Below are 26831 nucleotides of genomic sequence, written 5' to 3'. Positions count from 1 at the left end.
GCGGCGGGCGGGCATACCCGTGGAAACGTGACGGCGCAGAGACCAGTGCCCGAAATCTGGATTCACTCTTCGTCTTCCCCTTATCCCTCTTGTTTGTCTTCCCACTCCGCCCGATTCCTGAAAGGGACAGCATCCCCCCCCTCTCCCCCAGCTATAGTTTCCCCCACCCGCTCACGGCGGTAGCCTTGTCTCCACCAATGGGAGCGCCGCGCAGCCATGCGCGTGCGCAGTCTCGCGGCCGCCCTCTCTCGGAGCGGGCGGGCGGCGGCGGCCGGGGGTCCCCGCGGGCGGGCCGTGGCCGGGGGCTGGCGGCCGGGACGGGCCGTTGTCCGGCCGCTGTGGAGCGGCACCACCGCCGCCATGCCCGGCAGGAACAAGGCGACGTGCGGCTACGGCAGCCCGGAGCTTGCGGTGGGGCAGCAGGCCGCGGAGGGCGGCCGCGACGCCGGGGGCCGCTCGCCTCATGGGGACGAGGAGGAAGAGCGCGGGAGAGCCGGTCCCGAACACAACCTCGGTGACCCCGATATCGTTAAGTCTCCCAGCGACCCCAAGCAATACCGGTGAGGGCGGGAGGGCAGTTGCGGGAGGACGAGGCGCCGCCGGGGCAGCCCAGCCGGTGGGGCGGGCCGGGGTCTCCCCGCTCCGTGTCCCGGGCACTGCTGGTACCCCGGGGGTTGGAAGTCGGGCTGGTCCCGGTGGCCGGGGCAACTGGAGGCCTTTCTGTGATCTCTGAGGATTCCGCGAGTGTGTTCGTCCTGAAGGTGGGCTGCCCGGTGTGTGTGCGGGCACAGGACGGGAGGATCGGCCCCTGTGCTCAGGCTGGTTGGTGCTGGGTGTTCTCGAGCCACAGCAGTACCCAATTAATCGTTAATTTGCAGCCCTCGGCCGGGCAGCTCCTCTCCGAAAGCATTAAGTGCAAAGTGCGGCTTAAGTATTTCAGAGCAGATCCCAGCTTAACAACAGTTACTCTTCGTGTTTTAGATGAGCTTTTGGGTTTTAACACAAATATCTGTGAGTTGAGGTAAAATGCTTTTTGGCTACTATTTTGCTTGTGTTTTTATTTCGATGTTTCTGAGTAATACCCCAGAAAGTGATGAAAAAGATCAGCTTCCCTGAGCACAGCCCACAGTGTCCGTGGTCCAGACACAGTGAGAGGCTCAGATGAGAACTTCAGCTGAGGTTGAGCTTGTTGGATGCTGTAAGGTAGTCTGTTCTTGAGGGGACACTCTGATAATTTCTTCCTCTAGGAGAGAAGATTATCCAGCCCTTGTTAGTGCTGCTTTTTTTAAAATTTATCTTTACTTTTCATGATGTCTAATCTGTGCAGCCAGTGGAGAATCTACTGCCTGAGCCTGGAACTGAATTTTGGGTTTGCAGTGACATTGGCTGACAGTGAGATTCCCTGCTGGCTGCCTGAAGAGGACTGTGCCCATTGGCTCAGGGAGAAACTTGCTCCCTCCCTTCTTGCCCTACTTCCTTGCTGCTTGCTCTGGATCTCTGCCTGCTGCTCCTGATGGCATTCTTACTCATGCTAGTTTGTGGCAAGCTTGTCCTCCTGCAAAGCTCGCAGTGGCAGATGCTGTAAGCTCAAGGAACTGCCTTTGCTACCTGAAGGAGCACACTGGTGGATGAAGCTTGGGAAATCCACTGAAGGCTTTCAGTACCTATTTTGAGGCTCAGGAGCCTCCTCTGCATGTGAGAATTGGAGAAAGTGTTTGCTTACAATGTAAAGATAAACCAATACCAAAATCTTGCAGAAATCCTACTGTCCATTCTTAACAGAATTTTTTCAGTTGGAAGCAAGAGAGTTGCACCTTTTCAGACTGATTTCCATGTGTGCAAAGTGAGCCTGGCACAGCAGAGACATTGTCCTTATGGAAAAGAAGTTCAGTATGGCTGGAAGCAAAGCCACACTGAACCAGGTGTGATGCCCCAAACCTCCTGAGGGAGTGTCCTGGCAGGTGATGGGATGGTGCTGACACACTTTCCCCTCTTCACATCTCAGTAATGTGTGCTGCAGCCCAGTCACAGTGGGCTTAGTGTGTCTGTCTGGTGACATCAGTCTTAACTTAATGGAAAATGTCATATTTTGCCTTCTGAAATAACGATCACAAACCCAAAAGAGCTCTGATGTAGATTGCAGGATGTATCTTCAGAAGTGGGTTTGTTGGGACAAAATATTTGTCATGATAAAAGTTTGGTTTGTTCATTAGAGCTGTAATTGTGAGATTATATTTACTAAAAATGTATGTTTTATTTACATTCATCCATATATGGAATTTCATGGTCTTGTGGTTCTTGTAATTCGGGAAAATAAAGAATTTCTCTCAGCATTTACCATGCACTGATACGTATTTCAATATTAACTTCTAAACAATTGTCAAAGAAAAACTTTGTGTGAGAACAATCCTGTTTAAACTTTTTCAGGAGTTTTAAACAGTATTTTTAAGAATTTGAATTTTATAATTAAGACTTATTTGCATCAGTGCTGCATAGTCCTTTAAAAAAGCAACTGGACTGTGCTTGCTTCTGTTTCTACCTTATGTGATTGCATTTTTTGTACTGTATTTTGCATACTAGTGGATATTAATTACATTTGTCCTTTTCCATTGGACTGAAACATGGAAAAAGTAAAGAACACCTATGTCAGTGGTGCCTCTGCTCAGTATAACCTAAGCTGTTTAGATCATCCTGGAGTGAAATCCGAGAGCCTCCAACAGCGCCATGGTTCAGCTGTGTCCTTACTGCTGGGTGCTCTCTGTCCTGTGTGCAACACCCACGAGCCTCCAGATGAGCAATGTAAAATTAGTATAATCTGCTCCATTAGCTTAATGGGGCTGTGTGGAAAGGATCAACAAGAGCTGCTGGATACACCTGGCTGAACAGCTTTATGGCTCATTGTTCCTTGGGAAGAATAGCCCCATTCTCTTCTCTGCTTTCCACCAGTGCCTGCTGCTCCCTGGGAGGCTGGGGTTCTCCAGGAGCTGTGAAAACCTGCAGAGCAGAGCTGTGTGTGGAGAAGGAGGTGCTGGTTGTGCTGGAAGGTGCTGTCTGCAACTTTGGCTCTGAGCTGCCCAGAGGCTGAAGCACCCACGTGTGCAGTGTGTGTTTTAGGACATTCAGGAGTGCTGCAGCTGTGCAGTGGGACACGTGTACGTGATGGGAATGGTTAGCAAATGTGCTTTCAGAATGCAGGAGGATTAACTTTGTTCCCAGACATGAGCATGGATCCATCACTGTCTGTGCCTTCTGTAGTTCATCAGAGCATCCCTACAAGTTACACACTGTGCTGTTGTTTGAATGAGTCAAAATGCACTTGTGCTTGCTTTTTTTTTTTTTTTTTTTTGAGCAGATTTGTTCTGCTCAGCAGTCCTGCAGCAAGGAAACTGGGTGTGTTCATGGTCATGAAACCCTGGCCCAGAGTAAGCACTGTCATTTCCCCTTGGGTGACTGGTCATGAGTCATAACCTTAACACAACTATTAGATGTTTGTTCATTAGCTTTTTTCATAGGCTTGGTAGTCCAAGAGCTGTGTCCACATTGCAAGGTTCTGACCTGGTATAAACTTGGGGGTTGGACTAGATGACCTCTAAAGGTCATCTAGACCTCTTTCAACAAAGACTATTCTGTGATTCTGTGTTCTGTAACTCAGATTTTTCTGGGAGTGTGGGATGTGACCATGGGTTTGTTTTATTCTAGCTTGCTTTTTTTTTTGTTTTTTTGGTTTTTTTTTGCTGTATCAGATACCACAGGTCTCTATCACACTAGTTTATAGGATGGAATGAAGTATTTTCTGGACCCAGCATTCCTATCTTTCTGCAGCTGGTGTGTTAGCCAGTGCAAGCTCCTGGGAGGGGTGCTCTGGCTAATTTGACAAATTGTGATTCTATTCCAGATTTGATGGTAGATGAATACGAATGAGAGTTCTTGTAGTGCAGAGCATTGGTGCTTGCAGTCCTCAGTATGAAAAGCTGTAGAAGGGTGCTGCACAGAGGGCTTTTGGGGTTTTATTTATATATGTACACACAGTATAAAAACCTCTGTGCATATATAAACACACACACAGAGAACTGTGTTGCTTCTTGATAGGAGCCCAGCCAATTCCCTGTGACTTGTTCTGTGGAGCCTGCAGAGGAGTTCTCTCCTTTCTAACACTTGCCCGCTACGTCTGCAGACCCCATTTAATAGAAGCCATTGATGAAAACAAATCAAATACTCTGGGGCCTACTTAGAAGCAAAGATTAAGATCTTCATTCTGTCACATCATACCAGTTTCCAAGAGCCTGCCAGGCCTAAAAGACGATTGAAGTTTGGGTTTGCCTATTCTGAGTGCATGAAGTGAATGCTAATAGCTTAAATATTTCACAAAGAGAGAAATAAAAGCCAAAATCAGTGAGCTTGACCTTATGGGGAGAGGGGCTTCTGCTACTGTGCTGAACTACTTCTTATTCCTAGAGCTGTTGAGTAGCGGAAGAATGTTTTACTTTCCTGCTATAAAACTGCTCACAGTCTTGGCTACCATTAGATTTTCACAAGGAACTCACTCTCAAAGTATTACAGGAAATAATGAAATTTTTGCAATTCTGAAAATTCAGACCTAGGAAATGAACATATTCATTGCAAATAATTATTCTTTCAGGTATATCAAACTGCAGAATGGCTTATGTGCACTTTTGATTTCGGATTTGAATTACTTGGATGGTGCCCCAACATCTTCAGAGGAGGAGGAGGAGGAGAATGATGATGATGATTCTGAAGAGGGCAGTGATGAATATGATGACTCTGGAGCTGAGATCGAAGATGGTAGAGAAGATGATGAGGACTGTGATGAGGGGGATGAGAGTGAGAACAGTGATGGAGATAATGAGGATTTCAATGATTCTGATGACAGTGAATTAGAAGAGCTGGCTGATAAGGAAGAGACAAGAAAGAGAGGTTGTTCAGAAAAGCAGGTATGTACTTAAAGCTGTAGGGTGCAAAAATATATAGTGAGCTTTCTTGAGGTCTGAAACCTTGTGATCAGGCATTTGGATGAGACTTTTTTATTGTGCCTGTCCCAATTGATTCATCTTGTACTTCTGTCATTTTCCTGAGGTGTTTCTTGACGCAGCTTTTACTGAGAATGTCGTATTTTCTCTAGTCTGCAGCAGCCCTCTGTGTTGCTGTTGGCAGCTTCTCTGATCCTGAAGATCTGCCTGGATTAGCACACTTCCTGGAACATAGTATGTATCTGCTCCTATTTCGTCTTCTCCAGCTTCAGTGGAAAATGGGTGCTATGTAGCTCTGCATTTTTGAAGTATTTAGTATAATTTCCTAATTTGGCTATTTGAGAATTTATTTTCATGACTTTGTGGCTTTCTACAAATACTGACTTAGTAAGGAGTTTTTGATATGGGGGAAGGCGTCTCCCCCTTTGGCAGGCTATGCCTTAGCCTATATCAACATTATTTGTTACCCATTAAATTGAGGGGAATTATGTTACCTGTGGCTTTATAGACCAGGCTGGAGATCTTTGTCTCCTAGTAAAGGGTGATGAATTAGTAATGCAGACACAGAAACCACGTGAAGTTTCTGAGCAGATGAGTCTCAAAATACTGCTCTTGCCTGGTTGAGACCAGGCATGCCTGGGAGGGCACTGTCAGAGGCAAACTGGAGCAGTTACTGGGCAGATCACCCAGGCTGTTGGTATTCAGTAGTTTTCCTCTGCCTTCGAGCTGTGGGTCAGTCATAGAGGGGTTGCTATAGCTGCAGTTTGGAATAACAAATAAATGTCATCTTGGCACTGTTGGTGATTTTTTGTTGCAGTGGTTTTTATGGGCAGTTTGAAGTACCCAGATGAGAATGGGTTTGATGCATTCCTGAAGAAACACGGGGGTGGCGACAATGCCTCGACGGACTGTGAGAGGACAGTGTTCCAGTTTGATGTGCAGAGGAAGTACTTCAAAGAAGCCCTGGATAGGTAACTTTGTATGAATGGTGATTAGGTGTTAGTTAATGTCTGTATGTGCCTCAGGAGCTTGGGTGTAGCTGTCCAGTTCTTCATTTTGGAGTGATCAAGGCTGCTGCTGAACTTCCATAGCTACCTGCACTAGAGCAGTGATACTGAATATAGGGAAATGCTGTTTCCCTTTGAATATGTTGCTGGTTTTTTGCTGTGGAATTATGTAGGACCCATGTTTAAGTCTTAATGAATGCAGCTCCTTGGTTGTTTTGGCACTCTTAAACTAGTAGTGACTGGGGAAATGTTAACGCAATGTGACAACTGATCAGAGGGCAAGTGCTCCCAGAATCCCAGCAACTCATCCTTTGAAATATCTGTCCTGGTAGAGTTACTGTTTTTTCTAAATTGTTGTTACTTTGTTTCAGGCAGTCTTCAAAGATATGGTACAATGTGTGTCTCAAAGGGAAACATTTAACCCAGTGCAGGTTATTCACTGCTGAATATATCTTTTGCCAGAAAGTGCTTAACTTGCTCTTTTGTGCTGTTGGAACATCAGAGCTCCGCTGGTTGGCATGGTTTCCTTTAGTGAGAGGAATTTCTCATTCATGGGGCCATAGCTGAATATTCTTGATGCCATGAAATACCTCAGGAGGAGAGTAGGCTCCACTGCAAATTCACTTTGACATGAGAGCAAGTGTTTGCACATTTTTCCAAGTATAACCTAAATTTTACTTGGCCAATTTCAGCTTCCATTTGCAGATTAATCCAGTTTTTTTAGATGTTTGGAAGTGTGAAGAATCAAAAAAATATAATTGCAATCTGTCACAACAGCTTGCTTAGTGCAGAGGAAAACAGAAATTAGGAGTTCTGTAGAACAGCTTCTCATACAAAGGAGATAAATAAGTGCTGAGGATGAATTCTGCTCATTCAAGCACTTGTGGATCTGAAGAAATGGAAAGACATCACCTTTCAGTTGTCTGTAGAGTAATAGGTCTTCTAGCCATAGAACTCCATCAGGAATACGTTACTTTTAACCTCTTATTACCTTTAACGTTTTGCTCCAGTCAGTTCAGTTTTTAATTAAAAAACCTCAGCAAATAAAACAGAACTATTAGATTCTCTGGCAGCCTTCTGCAGAGTCTCCATGCACTGCAGATCTGTCCCTTTCCAGTGCTCTGCTCTCTGTGGATACGGAAGAAATTTATTTGGATTACAACACTGACTTTTATAGTAGATAATAAAATTGTAATGGATATAAAATCTTGTGTTTTACAGTTTATTTCCTGGGGTTAGGAAGAAACTTCCCCTGTGATCATGTTGTTCGTGAGGAACAACTGGGCATTTCCTCTGAAGCATGTGATACTGGTCCCTCTTAGATCCAAGAACCAGACTAGGTGGATCACTTGTCCCATCTGGTGTGATCATTCTTAGGACATAAAGGCAGATAATCCTGACACATCACTATCATATCCTACTGGATCCAACCAGTCCAGTCCCACTCTGTGAAGCTGGCAAGCCCTGCCCTTTGCTTTCTGATGGTATCACAAAACTGGCTTTTATCTTTCTTTAAGACATTATAATCAAGAATGACATAATTTGTGGTAAGACAAGCAACTTTACAAAGCAAAATAATAGATGTTGGATTTAATTGCTGGTTTTTGCCCTAGCTTAATAGACACTGAAGACAAGTATATGAATTTTTCTGTTCCATAGGTGGGCACAATTCTTCATTCACCCGTTAATGATCAGGGATGCAATAGATCGAGAAGTGGAGGCTGTAGACAGTGGTAAGTAAGAGTGTCTTTTTCTGTGTATTTAAAACAAAATCTACTTTGTAACGCTATTTATTGTGTTCTGTGTTGAACTACCCTTCTGATCACTTCAGTCACGTTCACCTAACTCATCAGAGAGATTACACTCTTGAAGTTTTGTGGACATCAATGGCTTTTAGAGGAAGAAAGACTGGATGTAGTGCCAGCACTGCGAGAGTTTACCCTCACACTTTCATTCATTAGAAATTAATAATCTGAAGTGGTTTGGCAGTAACTGGCAGGGCACTTACATGAGCATGTGGATGCTCTGCAGTCAACAAAAAATGCCTTCAGCTCCAGCACAGCCCCAGTGCTCTTTCCAGTCTTGTGCAGAGTTAATACAATGAGTTGAGGTGATTTTACTTCTCTCCTTATTCTAACACCTGAATAACCACAAAGTCACTTCCCAGAAAGAAATTAAACCAGGTGTAGAAGTGAGTGGAGTGTTGATTTTCTAATATGTGATGGATACTCCCAGACTGCCTATAAAATGTCACTATTTTAGGAAAAAAATGTTATTAGCAGATATCCCAACTGGTTCAAATATTTATTCCAAGTCATTGTCTTTCTCTATCTTCTGGCAAGGAAAAGTGGGTGATTTGATATTTGAATTTAGATAAAAGTCAGTGTAAACAAGGACCTGCCTTTGAGGTAAGGTGTGGTTCTTCAACAGCTTCAGCCATTTTACACCTTGGTGGTGCAGAACCAGCCCTTCCCTTGCAGTGACACTATGATAATGTGCTGCCCAGCAAATGGTGTCAGCTTGCTGAACTGGCTGCTGGAGAACCCAGCCAGAAGAATTAGTTTACAGCTCTGCTGCACATGTTTCTTATTACCAGCAAAACAGGAACAGGAAAATGCAGTTCAGGAGGGTAAATTGATTTTGGCAGAGCCCCATATTTAGATTGGTGTAAACTGGTTGTAAAAGTGCATTTTTGGAAACTATCTTACCTTTTGTTATTAGGCTAGAGGTTGGTCTGTGTGATACATGGTAGAAGCAGGTTTGTAATTGTTCTCCGGCTCTTTCTGCAGAGCCTGATCCTGTATAATTTTGATGGCCTTTTGTCCCCATTGAACTTAACATATTCAGAGCATTCAGACAGGGCAACTGAGGGTTTTACATGCTTTTCCTTCTTATCCCTTTCTTTACTTCTCAGCAATGAGCTGTGTTTTTCCTCTTCTCTTAAATTTTTTTACTGCTAGCAAATCCTCTTTCATATCCTATTTCACTACTTCATCATATATAAAAAGAAATTTCAGGCTGCATCTGTGTGGTATGTCTCCTTTTCAGTTTGGCTGGGATTTGTGCTTTGTTTTGTGGGAACATGACCTCAAACTTTGATGCATGCCACTGCAAATTCTTTAAATTAACAGAGTATCAGCTAGCAAGGCCTTCCGATGCAAACAGAAAGGAGATGTTATTTGGGAGTCTTGCCAGGCCTGGACATCCTATGAAGAAATTTTTTTGGGGTAAGTCCTGAATTTCTGTTATAAAATGGTAATGATACTTAAACTTTTAACCGCCTAGAAGTTTGAGTGGTTAGATGCACTAATACGAGCTATCATATCACAGCAACCATTAGCCTTGTTCAGAAGAATTAGAGCAATTACCCATTTTACAGGAAAATGGTTGGGAATAAAAGCAGCTGTCTCCTTTTTAAGATACTTTCCATTCTGGTACTGCTTTTTGCTGATGTTAAAGCTGGTTTGCCCGAGGTGTATAATCATGGAACTTTCTGTTAACACAAAGGTGGTGCTCTCTGAGTCATCTCCGTCTTGCTTAAGCTTGGTTTTTTTGCTATTGGAATTTCCTGGAAAAAACAAATTATCTCTGGGTTTATGTCTAAGGAGGCTTTTCAAAGTAAATAATTCACTGTTGAACTTCCAGGAGTTAGACCTTCACAGCCATGTGAGTGGAACAGAATGAGAATTTGTCCATCTCTTGGACAATCCAGTCCTCGCTCCCTCCCCCTTGTGGTGCTGGTGAGGGTGTAAATAGCAGTGTGATGGATATTAGAGTTACCAGCTTTGAAATGTAACTCATTTTCATAAATTTCTATGGTGACATACACTGAACATCATATTTCCCCCTCTTTTTCCCTTTGCTGTTCTGCAAGTTCCATTGGTGAGGGAAGAGCTGGCAACACATAGTCAGCTGTGCAGCCTGTGGGAGATCTGTCCTTCCTTGTCATAGAAATATTGGCTGTTCTTAGGATAAGAACCAGAAATCAGAAGATACTAAATTTCAGTTAGCATTCCTTTAACTTCAGATTTCTATTAAGTGTTTTTAATGTGCTTTACCATGACTAGACTTAGGGAGGAAAACAGATTCTCAGTATGGGTGGTCTTGCTGTAAGCACTGTGTCATTAACTAACCCTGCCTCCCCTTTGATGTTTGCAGGTAATGCAGATACGCTCAAACACGAGCCCAAAATGAACAATATTGACACCTACACCAGGCTGAGGGAATTCTGGCAGCGCCATTACTCTGCTCACTACATGACTTTGGTTGTCCAGTCTAAAGGTACCATGAGCTGCTCCTTAGAAACAGCCTCATTGCTGCTGTTGGTGCTTTTGGAACCAGTCCATCTGTAGCCCAAGCCAGTCTAGTGGCTTGTCCAGTCCTGCAGAGGGTATTTATATGTAGATTTTAGCCTGGTTTCCAAATGAAACAAGACCTGAGCAATTGTGCTGTGTTATTGTCATCCTGCCACTTCTTGAGAAACCTTTTACTGAAGCTGTTGAATGGGTTCCACATTAACTCAGAAGGGAAAATCTCAAAGATAACATTTCAGAAATAATCTTGTAGCAATGAAGAGACAGACCACTCGAATTAATGCTGCTGATTTCTCTGTCATCAAGAGTGAAACTGCACAGCAAGTGATGGGGAGATGGAGACTGAACCTCCCAGTTGTCTTGTTTGTCTAGGGGGAGTAGAGGTCCTTTTTCCCCATAGCTTGAAAAATTCTATGCAAATGGATTTGAGTTTTATTTCAGCAGAGAGCTGCAGACATATGGGTTGTTTCTGCTGAGAATAGAAGAAACACATTTCTTAGAAGTTATTCGAGTTAGGTTTGTATTTAGGGAAGGGTTTTGTCGAATGCTAAAACTGATTGCAATTCCTATGTCTAAAATGGGGAGATGGTAATAATAGAGGCAGTATTTATTTTCTTTTCCTTTGGTTTTAATTTTGGTCTAGATAAAAGTACTTAGGGTGCTGAATGCCTCTTGAACAGTCATTAAGCCAGTGATGGATTGTAATATTTACTGTGATGGTTGGGAAGAAAATGGTGGTAACTGATAACCAGCCAGGTCAGCTTTGTATTTCCTTCTCTGTTAAAACAAAGCCAACAGTGAATCCTCCCCCGACCCCATCCAGCCTTTTTTATTGCTATTCTTTACATGTGCAGCATCACTTTGGCAATTCAGAATGCTTGCTTAAACAAGCAGTTTTCAAGTTTTTATTCTAAAAACCATTAAACTTCTGGTTCTTGACTCATATCCCTTAGAAAAGAGGATGGAGAGAAGAAATCTTTAGCACTGCAGGACTGCATTTGAGGGGTAAAACATCTGTGTATAATCTGGAGAGTCATGGAATGAGTTCCAAGTACTGGTGATTTTGTAGATCCCTGAGACAGTAATTCCTTCTCACAGTCACTCCAGACACTACTGAACTTTAAATCCCGGTTGTGTCAGCCTGGGATTTGAGCACTGTACAAACCCAGAGCTGTGACCATGGGTACAGCTTGGCAAATGTTAAGAATTGGCTCAAACCAACAGCTTTGAAGTTTATAATTTAGAACTTTACAATTTTCAAATACACTGACTTGCAGCCTCTTTGAAATAACTGGACTGGTGAGATAGTTTGTCTTAAATCTTCTGGAAATTGCATTTCTGTCTTTCTTCTCTCTTTTTTAGAAACACTGGATACGTTGGAAAAGTGGGTGACAGAAATCTTCTCTGAGATCCCAAATAAGTAAGATTCTTTTGATGCATAAAGACATTGCTGATGATACAATTATCTGGTCTTAAAATGACATTTAAAAAAAACCCCTTACTGGAGAAACAAAGGAAATTACCAAATTACCATTTGTTAATTAACATTCTTATCTGGAAAAAAAAAAAGGCAACTTTTTAAATTAAAGGCCAGCCTCAATTGTTCCAGGAAGAGTTTGTTTCTGCTTAACAATTATTTAGGCTGTGAGCTGTGTGGTGCTAACTTAAAGCAGTGTTTGCTTAATATGTGCTGATGCCTTGATTTTATGATAAGTCATTCAAACCTAGATTATCATTTCACATTGCTTATCTTTGCTTTGTGTCAAAAGTAATTAGAAGCAAATTAATTAACACTATATCTAGTATTTAACTGTCATCCTTAGGGTTGCAGTCGGTTAGAAATAAATCTTTTTTTAATGGCTCCCTCCAGTATGCTCTCTAGAAAGGGGGTTCTGCAAAAGCTTTGCTAACTTGAAAAGTGTTTTATTTCCTTTTTGCAAGATGTTTGTTTCTGTGGTTCTTGGAAATGCTCTTGTGAGAGGCTAATGCCATTCAGAGACACATTTTTCTGTCCTGGCCACCCCCCTCCTCATCCCTCCTGCCTCACAAGACAATCCATCAGGATTCCTTGAGTCCAGGTGAATTCAGGGGGTTGTTTACTGTACTTGGCTGTACAAAAGCAGGTTCTGTGCTGTTACTGCCCTGTACAGAAGGAAGGGGAGATGTTGGTGTGGTATCTAGATGTTGGTTAATTGCTCAGTTGTGTGGGCAGAGTGCCAAGCTGCCTCCCAGGGTACCTCCCTAGGGCTGGGGGGATGCTGGGCTGCACCTTTGGGAAAGGGCCGTTTTCAGGCTCCCTGGTGTCCTGCAGAGCTGTGCTCCTTATGGCTTTGAATATCTCAGTGTAGCCTTGAACCCCTGCCAGTAACATCACACTTCCATTTTGCTTTCAAGTGGTTTACCCAAACCCAGCTTTGACCATCTGACTCAGCCTTTCGACACACCAGAATTTCACAAGCTTTACAGAGGTAAGTGAAATAGATTCAAATGTTTTGAATACCTGAATATGGAAAGAAATTTTCTCTGGGTGATCCAGATACTTTGTAGAGTAGTTGTGTGTGGGTTTGAATAGCTTTTAACTATTCTTTCTCCATTATGTGAAATTTATCTCTGTCTGATTGTGTGTATTTATAATTAATCCATTTATTTGTGTCCAGTTGTTCCAATCAGGAAAGTTCATTCACTGACCATCACTTGGGCACTTCCCCCACAAGAACAGTATTACAGGTACACTGTGCTGCATTTTACTTCTACCATGTTTATGCTGAGGATAATTTATTGACTTCCACAACAAACCAAAAGAATCTCATTTATTTTCCTAACAGATTACTTTGGTTCAGCTAGGGGGGGCATTTAAAAAATGAATTAAACTGATACAGATACAGTTCCCTTTCCTCACTGACTCAGATCAGTCATTATGTCCTGAACTCCGACATTTTTAGCTTATTATCTTAATTCTGCCTGAAAATGCAAAACTTGCCCTGAAGAAAGAGACAGTGCATATTTTAGTCATTAGCCCAGTGATTTGAGGCCTTTCTGTGAAATGTGTTACCTCCTGGCATCTAATCTCCTTCAAACTTTCTCTTAGGGTGAAGCCTCTTCATTATATTTCCTGGCTGGTGGGACATGAAGGCAAAGGCAGTGTTCTTTCTTTCCTTAGGAAAAAGTATGTGTTTTTTAAGCAAAGTTATTAAATGCTTTGATCTCATTCAAATACAGATAAAGTCTATTTTGTGTATTTATATTTTCTATAAAAGGAGGCCAAGCCTGCCTTTTTGTATCAGTGTTTTGTAGTGATATTCTGTAAGCTGATGATAAAACCAAGTAAGAAATAAATGGGTTTTGTGTCTGTGATTCCTGGATCAGCAGTATCTGTGACTGATCTTTGAGATCTCCAAAAGATAACTTAGCTTTTTCACTGTTTTTCTTAAAGTCTGTATCCTGAGGTCACATCCTTAAGCTAGAAAAGCTTTGTGTAAACTGTCAATGGATTGAAAGCCACTGAAATATAGCTGTGATATGCTGCTTGTAACTAAGCTCAAACAAAGCTGAAATTATTAATTAATAAGTAACTCTTCCATAGGTTTTGGGCCCTTGCATTATATGGAGGAAATGGAGAGACAGGATTTGAACAGAACTCCACTTACTCCATCTTCAGCATTTCTGTGACTTTGACTGATGAAGGTTACAAGCACTTCTACGAGGTATGGTTTCCTGCAGGTTGTTTTTCCTGCTGTTTCCCTAATGTCTGGAAAAATGAAGTATAATCTTCATTTCTGTCTGCAGGTGGCCCACGTTGTATTTCAGTACGTGAAGATGCTGCAGAAGAGGGGGCCAGATCAAAGGCAAGTGTTTGCCACTCCAGCACATATTTGTGGTGGTGTCCTTTTCCATTATCCTGTTATTTGTAGTGTTTGCACCCTTTGTGGAGTTACTAGAGCATAAACAGGGAGTCAGTAGTAAAGCTTGTCTGTGTATATGTTTATTTAGCTTTCTAAATGTTTATGCTTGTTTCTTGGTGCTTTTAGTTTGACTTACAGTGATCTGATTCCCTCAGTTTAGTAAGCTGAACTAGTGTAGATGTCAGGTGCAGTTTTGTGTTCATTTTAAATGAGTTTATTGAGCCAGGTCTGTGGAAGTCAGGACTGTGGTGTTCTGGTGTTAACCTTTATGTTAATTTGGTATCAGATTCTGACTCTTTGTAGTTAACTCTCTTTGTCTTTGAAAAATAGAAGAACTTTCTGCCAGTTCCAAGAAATGCCATTTTGAGAAGTGCATTTAATAGTGGCTTCTGTGTCTTGTACCTGAATGAATCACTGATCTCACCATTGATGCCTTTCCTAGAAGGCTCCTTGTTTAAGATTCTTGGTAAATGTTGTGGAATAATGGAGAAAATTCACTTTTATTGTCTTCTTTCTCTTTTGCAGAATATGGGAAGAAATACAAAAGATTGAAGCTAATGAATTTCACTACCAGGAACAGGTATTTATCCACTGATTTGACATAGATAAACCATGAAAAATATTACCTTCCCATTTTGAAACACATTTTCAGTGTTCTATTTGAGAAGAAATACATTGTGCACCTTAATGAAGCTGTGTTTTGCTGAAAGAAGATGTATTCTGGGCAGAGAAATATTGAGACTATTTCCCTAACAGAATTAAATGTTGATTTTTCATTCCTTACCTGCTAGGTAGGATATTTTTCAGTTTTGGCTCTCTTACTCCTACTACCTGTAGCTATGTTCTGTTTCTTATTAGATAACTTGTTTTTTTCTTTGAATGGTACTGAAATTTCCTTTTTGGAAAACAAATCCATCCATACAAATACAACATACAGCAGGAACATAGATCTGTGTGTGCTCTTGTGACAGGGTTGTGAATCCCAGGGGCAGAAGAATGACTTAGTCATGGCACCCCAGTTTTGTGCTTGGTGGATAGAGCTGTGCTAAGGAATGATGGTCTCAGAGGCAGGGCTTGGGATAAGTGGTTAGGGGATGCCCAGAAGAGGTTTAATGTTTCCTCAGGTGTATGGTGTCTTAAGAAATCCTTGGGCATGTTTCCCACTACACTTACAAGAGACAGATGTGTCAAAGTCAGCTCTTCTCAGGTGTGTTTTGCTCTCTGTCTGACCCAGAATCTTTACAGTGTGATGCTGGCTGGTGCAAAAACCCCAAAAGCACCCAGCAAGAATCTGAGCAGCCTGGTCCTCTAGGCAGCCTTACCCTGCTAAAAGGCAATGTGTATTTCATGTCCAAGCAGGAGAACCTCCACCTCCTCCCCCTCCCCATCATGGCAGGGAACTTGGGAAAGGAGCAGAGCCAGAGGTACTCGTGCAGCAGCAGCAGCAGTTCCTTGCCTTTTACTTTCCAGGTCACTTTAAATCTTGAATTGTTGCAGGACTCTGCTTGTGTTCCCTGGAGGCAAGGAGTGCATTCTGCTGGCTCTTTAACTTAGTAGATTCCATGACTGTAAACTGTATAATCAAGGTTTCTTCTACAAAGATGATGTGTGTGAAATTTCAGGATTCTCAGAGGAGACTTAACATTGGATATGGTTATGAAATATATTTAATTTAGTAACTGAAACTAAATGCTGTAACAAGCACAGCATCCAACTCATGCTCAACATACCTGACTAGTCAAGCTCTTCTAAGAACAGAAAATGGGTATCTTGGGTTTCTAATTATGTGACAAATAGCTTTATTTCTTTGCCTGCAGACAGATCCAGTTGACTATGTGGAAAACCTTTGTGAGAACATGCAGTTGTTTCAGAAGGAGGATTTTCTGACAGGAGACCAGCTCTTGTTTGAATACAAGCCTGAGGTAAGTATTCTTTGAACTCTGATTATGTGTTTTGATGTAAGGAAAACATGTGCATACTGTGTAATACAGGCATGGGTATAGGCATTTGTAATTAAGCATAATGCAGGCACAGGTTTTGTATTAATTGAAACATTTTTTGTATTCAGAAAGCAAATCTGTTTTGTAAGCGTGTTCTTCCTACATTCCCATTGAGAAGTCTTTGCTGGGTCAGGCAGTCAGAGCTGCATTTGAGCTGAAATAATTGTCTGTAACTTGCAGATCATTGCTGATGCCCTGAACCAGCTGAGCCCTCAGAGAGCCAACCTGGTTTTGCTGTCTGCTGCCAACGAAGGCCAGTGTCACCTCAAAGAGAAGTGGTTTGGGACTCAGTACAGCGTGGAAGGTAAAACAGCAGCAGGAGCTGAGAATGTCTGATCCATGCATTAGAGGTAGTGAAAGGATAACAACACAAAATACAAGTGCATGGAAGCAGGGAAATGAATCCTCAGTGCTTTGAGCTCACTGTTAGTCTCTGTGCCACCCAATAACTGCTCTTTGTTTGGTGCCAGTTGATTCCCACTCCTGCAGTTATTTTGGGAGGCAGAGGTCCCAGTAAGCTCCACTTGGCTGCCATTCAGGGGAAAGAACACCAACAATAGGGCACAGGGTGTTGGGCGAGCTGGGTTACTAAGGCAGACTTGATTTGCTTTTTAATAGGACTGCTTCAGTTTGGCTCCAGAAGATTTTGTGGGAAGGGTTTTAGAAAGAGTCCTGATGAATGGGGTGATGTTAAGAAACTCCTGTGATACTGCAAATCTTTCTGGAGATTGGGGAAAGATATCTGGAAATAGGATGGCCTTACCTTCCTGTTGAACTAATGCATTTCATGGTTTTTAACAGATATTGACAGGTACTGGAGTGATTTATGGGACAGTGACTTTGAGTTAAATCAGGATTTACACCTTCCAGAAGAAAACAAATACATAGGTAAGGCACCTGGGCATGAGTGAAATCTTCCCCAGTGATTTATTAGGGAATCTGCTGTGGTTTAGAAACAACCTGAATCAACCTGTTTTTGCAAATTAAAAGAACATGAGCACTGTGTTCAGGTGGGTTTTATTTACTATTGTTCTATTTATAAGCTTAAGAACTGAGTTATTTGAGGGCATATAAACTTGCAGATGATACAGCCATAATAGAGCAGGCCTCACAGTCAGTGAGAGTTAACACAGAGCTCCAGACACCTTAGAGGAGAATTTTGTTTGCTTAATCCTCCTGTTTCTGGAAGCATCTAAATATCATCTCCCTTTGTTGCCAACACCAAGTGAAATGAAAGCCAGGACTTGTGTCCTGGATGGAATGTGGTGCCACCACTTCTGCTCTGCTTCTGAGCCACTGTTCTGGTGTGGAAGTGAAAAAGAGATGTTCTTTGGGTCCAGGAAAGTACAAATAATTTAGGAAACTGGAGGGGAAAAATGTATTTTTTGATGCTTTTGAAGACTTAGATGAATTTAGCCTGATTGTATCTGTGAAACACACTAACGTGGTTTTGGTGTGGTTTTTCTCTTTATTAGCCACCGACTTTGCTTTGAAAGTTGCTGACTGCCCTGAGACAGAATATCCAGTCAAAACACTCAGCACACAACAAGGCTGCCTCTGGTACAGGAAGGATGATAAATTCAAAATCCCAAAAGGTAAATGCCTGAGGGCTTTCTGAATAGTAAGATCCTGTTTTTACCAGCTGGAATTTATTTGAAGGCAGATAACCCCGTGGTAATGTTCACCATTTAAACCAAGTGCCTGCTGCCAGCTCTTCCATGGTCCTTTTGATATGTTTATTAGCTACAATAAAAGAGAAGCAGGTGAACCAAGGAAACAAAGGCACCCTGCTGATACCTCAGGTTGAAAAGAGGAATCATTGAAATTTACTGATTTCTGAACAGTCTGTGTGAGGACAGGATTGGGCAGACAGAATATGCTGCTGAGAGAAGGGCTTGAGAAGGAAGGAGCACATTAATTAGAAGGGACATAGTCTCTTCTACAGAAAAATACAGCCTGGATCTGAGACAAGGATGTAAAGTATATTGCTGCTTTTAAGTAGAATGTCACGTTTTTAGTGTCTCTTAAACAGATGTTTGGTGGAGTTTTCTTTTTCTGTTTATAGAAAATGGTTATGCCATTTGAGTATTCTGCAAAGCACAGCTTTGTTTTCTGATATTTGGTACTTTAAAGGGAAGATTTTTGGAGTAAGAAGGAGAAGATGCTTGAGTTAAAATAAGAAAAAAAATGTTACAGATGAATGACAATTTTCATTAAACTCAAACTGTGGCCAAAGAGCAACTTGATGGAAATATATTTGACTTCAGAAAGTTGTCACTTTCTATACAATTACTCATTTAAATTTCCTTTTCCTCACCAGGTTATGTTCGATTCCATCTGATCTCTCCATTGATACAGCAGTCTGCAGAGAAGTGAGGATTATATTATTTATGCTTACCTTGCAGAGTAACTAAATTACCATACCTAGTGAAAAACCAGCGAGAGACTTTAATTTTAAGGAGGAATAGAATAAGGTGTCCTTTTCTCATGTCCTTCCACCTTCCTTGTTTTATCTGCAGTTTGGTGAGGGTGGTTCTGCAGCAGGTCTTGCCTGTAGCCAGTGGATGTGTAAGGACTTCCATGGGGTGTTATTCCCCAGAGCAAGTTTGGGAAAAGATAATGTGACAGCAGCAGTGCTCAGAGAAGGAGCTGGTCCTGAAAAGAACAGTCCAGAGTCATGTCCTGAGCATGTCCCAGGATCCTGGGAGCCTGCAGGAGCAGAGGTGGCTGCAGCACTGGGAAACAGACTGTGGGTCGGGCAGAGCTCTGGGTGTGCTGCACTTGGCTTGCCTTAGGCTGGCATTGCCACTTGTAACCAGTTCCACAGTGCTTTGTTCATAAGCCTGCCAAGACCTGCACAAATCCTGTGTTGGGAAAGCCTTTGTAAGTCTATTTTCATGACGTGTCTTAGTTTAAACTTTGAACTGGAATCCAGGCAATAACAGAAAGCTGAAAGCAGGGACTGCAGTTTCCAGGTTGCATAGCCTGCTTTGCTCTAGCTTATTATTATTTTATTACCTTGGTAGATAAATAATCATCTAATTACTCAAGTACTGAGTATAACTGAGTCTATCTGTCCCCCAATCCTTTACACAAAGTAAAATAATTTCATTTTCTGTGATTTTTTTTCCCATATTTTGAGCATTGTCGTGTTAAAACGTGCATTCTTACCTTGAAGAAATCTTAAATCTTGTGAGGCTGTTATCTTTCACATTGCAAAGAACAGTTGAATGTCCAGATAATTTTTAAGTAGTGTTGTGTGCTTTCTGGACAAAGGGAAACTTGCATTGTGTATTTGTGGGTTTTTTTGAAAGTTTCTTTTTGAATCTCATTTTACACAAATTGCATTTCTGTTGGAGAGCTCCCTGCATGTACCATCAAACACATCGGGCTTGACTTTCCTCTTTAGTCCATCTTGTTTTTCTTTCTTTTTAACCCTCTGCCCTTTTCCCCCTGCAGCATAGTTTTGTTTGATACATTTGTAAACATCCTTTCCCACAACCTGGGGGAACCAGCTTATGAAGCAGACGTGGCTCAGCTGGAGTACAAGCTGGTGGCTGGAGAGTACGGCCTAATCATCCGAGTGAAAGGATTCAATCACAAACTACCTGTAAGCTCTGCTCATCTCCTCACTGTTTTTATGCCTGCAGCTTTGCAGGGTGTGTGCTTTTCTGGAGCATTGAATGGTTGGATGAGGTCTTTTAAATGAAAAATTTATCTCTGACAGGGTAATGCAGCAAATGTGCTGCTTTTTCTTGTGCTTACATGTATAAAGATGGAGTTGTGTGCACTTACACAAGCTCAAATTATTGACTTCAGGCTGGCTTAAGTCGTTTTTTAAGTAATAACTGTATCTCCATTAAGATTTTAACAGCTTTTCCTATAAAAAGAGCTTTGTGTCTCCATGGCCATAAAGAGGATTGGAGCCTTTCTGTCTCTAAGTTGTGCCTATTTGCGCGATGTCTGAAAACAGATTTTGTTTTCAATTTGGCTTTGGAGATCCAGCTTCTGAACATGCTCATTTTGGGTGCAGATTTTCTGTGTTGGCTTGCTGAGAGGACTGGGGGATCCCTGTTCCCCTTCCCTAAGTGCTGGCCATGTAAGACATGGCAGGCACAGAGAGGACAGTGATTGAAGAGGAGACAATCATCAACTTCCATTGCAAGAGCTTGGCTGGAGCTTTAAGACCATTAATCATCTGTCAGACTTATTAACAGGAGTTTTAACAGAAAAAGCCAAATATGCAAACAGCAGGGTCTGAACATTCTCTTTTTCAATCCTGAATGATGTGTCTGTTGCAATGTCATTGTGCTGGTCAGCTATAAAAGGAAAAAATGGAATATTGAATACAGAAATGTTGGGAGTTCCAGGCTAGATTTGTTTCAGTAGAATGTGGAAACTCCTATTGATCTGGGATATTGAGCTTATTCACTGTGTAAAAACTCTGCCCTTCTGAAACTGTCATTTGGGATAGAATTGTTTAGCGAAGAACATCTGGCAGAATGGAGGAGTGTGCTTTAGTAATGCTCCATATCTCAGTAATGATGATTTTACATTATTGTATAGCATTAAATTGAAATTGGTTCTTAAACCAACAAAAAACCCAGTTTAAAACCATTCTCTTTACAGCTTCTATTTCAGCTCATCATCGATTACTTGTCTGACTTCAGCTTTACTCCAGCAGTTTTTGAAATGATAACAGAGCAGCTGAAGAAAACATACTACAACATCCTCATTAAACCCGAGACTCTGGCCAAGTGAGTTCTGGGGGAGGGCAGCAGTGGCTGGGCAGCAGGTGCTGAGGCCGAGCTGAAGAGCTCAGGGATCCCTGCTCTGTGCTCACAGGGCTTGTTCCAGGCTTTGCTCATAGCTTAGGGAGCCCCAGCAGCCCTGCAAGCACCAGGTCAGACACGTGGCCAGACCGGACACCCAGGGAGCTGCTGTCCAGCAGTGACCTAGAGCCAGCAGCAGCTGCTGAGGGAGGGCACAGTCAGCCATGGGCGCCTGGGGACCCTCTCCCTGTCTGCAGTCAGGAATGGCATCTCTGGCACCCAGCAGCTCCTGATGTGCTGTGGGTTTGTTGCCCTGGTGGCACTGCAGGGATGTGCGGCTCCTGATCCTGGAGCACGGCCGGTGGTCCATGATCGACAAGTACCAGACGCTGATGAAGGGGCTCTCCATCGAGGCCCTCTCCGCCTTCGTCACGGCCTTCAAGTCCCAGCTCTTCGTGGAGGGTCTCGTGCAAGGGAACTTCACCAGCAGGGTGAGTACAGCCTTGGCAGCTGGAGTGCTTAAAATGGGCTTAAAATGGGCTTTAGCATATTGAACTTCGCTGCCAGCTGATGCTGCCTCTGTTCTGGCAGTCTGGAGTCTCGTGGCACTGGGCAGCTTCACCCCTAACACCTCAGGAGTGCCTGTGTGGACAAGCCAATGGCAGTCCAGAGTTGCCAGTTTGAGCAGAAGTTTCCAGGAATTTGAATTTAAACTGCAGAGAGGGAAAAATGCAGAAAAAATGCAGTAGATGCCTGTAACCTGTTTCTCCTGTTGCCACCATTTTTATATTGTGTGATGTATTGATATATTTGATATGGAGAAATTCCCACAGTGGTGCCACAGGAGGAGGTTTCCCTCAGAGCACATTTATCCTTGGAATTTGATTGCCTGCATGGTTTGGTTAAACCTCACTGAGTGTCAAACACGTGGAGTATTCACTGAAGGCTTGTAAGGACAACTGGTGCTATTTCTTTGACTCGTGCCTTCTCCTTCTGGAGACATTACAGTGCAGAAAGCAGCGTGGAGACACTCTCTGCAGTGTGGTGCAGAGGAGGCTTGAGGGACTGGGGACAACGTGAGGGAGCAGGGATGTAGGTGGCAGCTCTGCTGTTCCTTGCTTGGGGCTCACTCTCTCAAGTGCTGCTCTAGGGTGTGTGGTTGGGAATTGGGGTAATAATCCTCTTGTAAATAAAACTGATGTATTTGCTTTCTTCCCTAGGAAGCAAAGGATTTCCTGAATTATGTTGTTCAGTGAGTATCTTGACTCTTTAATTGCTTATTATATGGAAACTATAATCAAGATAAGATTCTTTTCTGGAGGAGGGAGTCAGAGTGGGAGTGATGCAGAAATTCCATTTTCCTCTCTGGTACTTGCAGGAGGTGGCTGTTGATGGTGGCAGTTTCAGCAGAAGTAGTCCTGGCTTGGGGAAGGGGAAAATAACATCAGACCGAGTGTGTAAATGTCAGGGTGTTGCTCTGGTTTTGGCCAAGATGTGAGCAGGTGTTTGATGTTGTGCTGTTTGTGCTCTTCCAGAAAGCTTCAGTTTGCTCCCCTGGCCCATCCCTGCCCTGTGCAGTTCCGGGTGGTGGATTTGCCAAATACCCACCTGCTCTGTAAGGTGAAAACTCTCAACAAGGGCGATGCCAACTCCGAGGTGACAGTCTATTACCAGGTAATGTGTGCTGGGGGTGTGCTGGCCTCTTCCCTCTGGCACCTGCCCATGCCCTTGAGAGCAGGCTCTGGACAGGGATGTCACAGAGGGGGCACAGACACCTCATGTGAGTACAGGCCCTGTGCCCCAAGGCTAAACCCAAGTGGGTTTCCCTCTGGGGGGGTCCCTGAAACCAGCGCCTTCCCTTCCTGGGCTAGTGCTGGGAGCTGAGTTAGTGCTGTGGTGACTTCCTGGTGTCCCCAACTCTGATCTTGGGGGCGGGGCTGGGCCTGTCCCCTCAGGGAAAACCAGAACTTCACATCTGTCCCTGCTGTGAATTGTCCCTCAGTGCTGCAGTGTGTGCCACAAGCCACCTTGGCCTGAACGATCACATTAAACCCACCCTAAATTCTTCATTCTCTTTCTAGTCAGGTGCCAGGAACCTGAGGGAATACACCCTGATGGAGCTGCTCGTGGTAAGTTTGTGTTTGTGCCTCCTCACTCAGCAGTGTCTTCCCTGAAACAGTGCTTGGAGCCCCCAGGGGACAGCGTGTTCCTATTGCTGCCCTTGGCTGAAGTGTTTGGGTGGGGGTCCCCAAATGCTGCAGTGATGGACAGTACAGGAGAGTGTTCTTGTAGCTCCTGCCCCACAGGACTGAGCCCTCTTAATGCAGTGGTTGTGGCTGGCCAGGGGCACTTCAGTGTCCCCATGTTCTGTGTGGAGCCCACGGGGGGCTGCAGGGCAGCATCACTTCTGCTGTAACTTTGTGCTGTTTCAGATGCACATGGAGGAGCCTTGCTTTGACTTCCTGCGGACCAAGCAGACCCTCGGGTGAGTTCACAGGGGAGGAATTCTCCTGCACCTGCTCCTGCACTCCTGTTTTTGCTGTTCTCCATTGTTTTTACTCTGGAAATCCTTCCTGGTTTATTCCTGAATTACGGTAATGGAACCAGCAACATGCACACCTCAAAACCAAAAGCACCCGTCAATACAAGCTGCAAGCCAAGTTGCTTTTGATTTCTGTAAGAATTGCATCTATTACCAGTGTGTTAACTTGGAATTATTCAGCATAAAGTTGTTCCTTCCACTTCCACACTTGGTCCCCCTTCCCCAGGGCTGTTTTCACAGCAGCTCTGTGGTGCTGAGCAGCCTCCCTCGGAGGCACCCTGCTACCTCAGGAAACTGGAGCAGGCTTTTCACAGCTCTGGGTCTCTCACTCTGCTTGGATTAGTTTGCAGGAACACAAATACTCTCCCAAGTTTAAAAGGATTTCCTAAAGCTGAGAAAACACTGAAATGCAGCAATGCAGAAAATAAAGGAAATAGGACTATTGCAAATTTAAATCTCAGATTTTTCTGTCTAAAGTACCAACACTATTTTAACTTGCAGCATGTCCTGTAAATGAAAAGTTCATTGTGCTTGTGGAATGACTTTACTGTTTCATCATTTTTTCTTTAAGCTACCACGTGTACCCCACCTGCAGGAACACTTCTGGGATTCTTGGCTTCTCAGTCACAGTGGCAACCCAGGCAACTAAATACAAGTAAGTGCTCTGTGGGGAAAGTTCTTCACTACTCCCAGCCTTGGCTGTGGGAGTCACCTGCTCACAGTTAAGAGTTCACACCTGTTTCAGGCCACTGAGGGGGTTTTTTGATTCAAGGGGATGTCAGAAGGGATATTGCTGACAGTCACAACATCCTGACTCAAAACCAACACCTGAATAGGGCAATAGCCTTAGGCTTCTTAAAACTGCAGTGGTCCTGACTTGCATAGTGAAAAGTAATTTCAAGAATAGGTAAAATATCCCCCTGCCCTCTTGAAGCTATTCTGCCAGGAGAGTTTGAATCCCGTAAATCCTGTCTAGCTGTTCTTGTGGCTCATGTTCAGCAGGCACAGCACTGTTATGGTTTTGTTCAAACCTGGGGCTTTGAACTACAGGTATTTGTCCTGCCAGAGTTGAAAGTTTATTTGAAAAATGTGCCACTTGTGAAAAATAACACTGAGTCAGTGAAAGCTTAATTAGCACCGAGTGCTGCTGCCTCTAATATTTACATTTGGACACTTCCATTACTGAGTTCTATGTCACCAGTGAGGGTTTTAATGTGTCAGAAACCTCAGGATCCATCACATGACACTTTCTTTCAGTCTTGATCCTATAGCCCATAACTGTGTGCCAGGCCTCAGGGCTGCAGCCTCAGAGCAGGTACCCAACAGCATCTTGGCAGTGGCTCCTGTGGGTGCCTGGTCACCTGAAGTCGCTGTGTTTGAACACTACTAGTTAAATACAGCTAAAAATGAGAGACTGCCTTTATTTCCTGATACCAGGAAAAATGGACCACCAGGTGTTCTCAGATGTGTGAGCTGTTCAAGGGATGAGGGAAGTGAGCCTGTCCCAAACCTTCCCTCATCATTTGGGGGCTGCTACTTTACCCCTTAATATTGTTCTGGGGATTTTTTTTGTTTGTTTTTTCCTGCCTAATTTAATTATTTGTCTCTCTTTTAGTTCTGAATTGGTTGACAGGAAAATAGAGGAGTTTCTTTCTTGCTTTGAAGAGAAAATCAAGGATTTAAGTGAAGAGGCTTTTAGCACCCAGGTAAAACTTCATCTTGAAAAGCTCTTCTTTGAACTGCGCATTCAGTTACTGCTATCTGGTGATTTTCTGAGGTTTTCTGGACAAAGGCCTCGCTTTAAATCCTGCCTCTTGCTCTGTTCTGCTGTTGTTCTCTAAACCTCCATTCTCTGCCCATTTGCAGTTAAGTTCAAAATTGTTAATGTAATTTGGCTTTTCTTTCAACTGCAGTGAGTGGGATGGTAAATTAAGGTAGTTTAAAACCCTTTGACACTAATTATCTTTTTCCCATGTAGGTAACAGCTTTGATAAAACTGAAAGAATGTGAAGACTCCCACCTTGGAGAAGAAGTGGACAGGAACTGGAATGAAGTGGTGACCCAGCAGTACCTGTTTGACAGGCTGGCCCGGGAGGTGGGTGTCCTGCAACTCTGGGACAGACACAGAGCCATGCTGGGTTTGCAGCAGTTTCAAATGCATAAATGGGGTTTATGCAACTAGTGCCACACTGGCTCTAAAATGATGTGTTATTTTAAAAAGGTTCTTTTATGCAATGGGGGAGAGGTTGCAGAGAAAACATTTTTATGTTTAAAATGACTTGAAGCACCACTGTGCTGCTAAAACCTCCTTCCTGTGGGTTTCAGATCGAAGCTCTCAAGTCTATTACACAAGCAGACCTGGTCAACTGGTTCCAAGCTCACAGAAGCAACCAGAGGAAAGTGCTCAGTGTACATGTGAGTGTCTGTCAGCCCTGTTGCCAACTTTGATTAATCAGAGGAGAGCTGTGATGTAAATTTTACTGTGGTTATCCACATTTTCTACATTTATAAGTAGTGTTGTTGTTTGAATTGCATTTCAGTATCTCAAGTTAATTGGCAGGGCAGAGAAACACTGAATGAGATCCCAATTTCTCTTCTGGTACCTTTTTTCCAGGTGATTGGATATGGAAAACACGAAGGGGACTCAGAGGTTACAGCTGTCTCAGGACAGAACTCTTCATCTGGTGAAATACCTCAGCTTGTTTTATTGCCCCCCTCTTCTTTGATGAGTGACATTACCTCCATCAAGGACATCAAAGCCTACACATCAACTCTGAATGTTCTCCCTTACCATAAAATATTAAAATAAAACTGATACCTTGCCCTGCCCTGCTGTGTAATACAGGTGCTTTCTGCAACATCAACATTACAAACCTGTTTTTATTAAACCAGAGCTGTAGTGGTAGCTGGGATGAAGATGCCCATTCAGACACTGAGGAAGCTTTCCTCAAGTTACCAGCCAACCTCCCATCACCTTCTGAAGTTCATTAAGAAGAGACACAGCCCTGACTTCTCCAGTGGTGCCACATTCTCCTCTCCAGCCGGCTGAAGCTGTGGGCTCTGCCTTTGTGTTCAGACTGGTTTGTACCATCCCTGCAGTGCTGCAGCAGTGGCTCAACAGCAGCGACAGCTCCTCAGGAAAGGATCTGCAGCCCTCCTGGAGCAGTGACAGTGGGTGGGAGGGGGAGAAAAAGCCCAAAGCTTCCATCTCACACTGCTTTTTTAGTTTTTCTGTATGTGCAACGTAGACAAAATTAAGATGAAATCAAATAAAAGCTAGACAACTGTGGAGAGAAAAGTAGTTTGA

At 43.3% G+C, this 26831-nt stretch overlaps 1 protein-coding gene across 1 annotated transcript; it reads left to right on the top strand.

The window, feature by feature from the left end:
- Positions 1 to 201: 201 nt before the first annotated feature.
- NRDC (nardilysin convertase) lies at positions 202 to 26813 on the top strand. The gene is made up of 31 exons (XM_032118466.1): positions 202 to 560; positions 4640 to 4952; positions 5141 to 5222; positions 5806 to 5959; positions 7655 to 7728; positions 9127 to 9222; positions 10154 to 10276; positions 11671 to 11728; positions 12703 to 12776; positions 12966 to 13035; positions 13397 to 13474; positions 13892 to 14012; positions 14095 to 14153; positions 14736 to 14790; positions 16028 to 16132; positions 16391 to 16514; positions 17012 to 17098; positions 17686 to 17805; positions 18531 to 18582; positions 19670 to 19820; positions 20840 to 20967; positions 21311 to 21473; positions 22203 to 22234; positions 22518 to 22656; positions 23064 to 23111; positions 23415 to 23467; positions 24096 to 24179; positions 25140 to 25230; positions 25503 to 25619; positions 25850 to 25939; positions 26139 to 26813. Exons 1-31 carry the CDS (start codon positions 217 to 219, stop codon positions 26331 to 26333), a joined length of 3480 nt encoding a protein of 1159 aa, XP_031974357.1. The 5' UTR covers positions 202 to 216; the 3' UTR covers positions 26334 to 26813.
- Positions 26814 to 26831: the final 18 nt, after the last annotated feature.

This window comes from Corvus moneduloides, chromosome 9, assembly GCF_009650955.1.
Source record: "Corvus moneduloides isolate bCorMon1 chromosome 9, bCorMon1.pri, whole genome shotgun sequence".
NCBI lineage: Eukaryota > Metazoa > Chordata > Aves > Passeriformes > Corvidae > Corvus > Corvus moneduloides.
The sequence above is the reverse complement of the archived record's forward strand: the minus strand, read 5'-3'. Positions and strand labels throughout refer to the sequence as shown.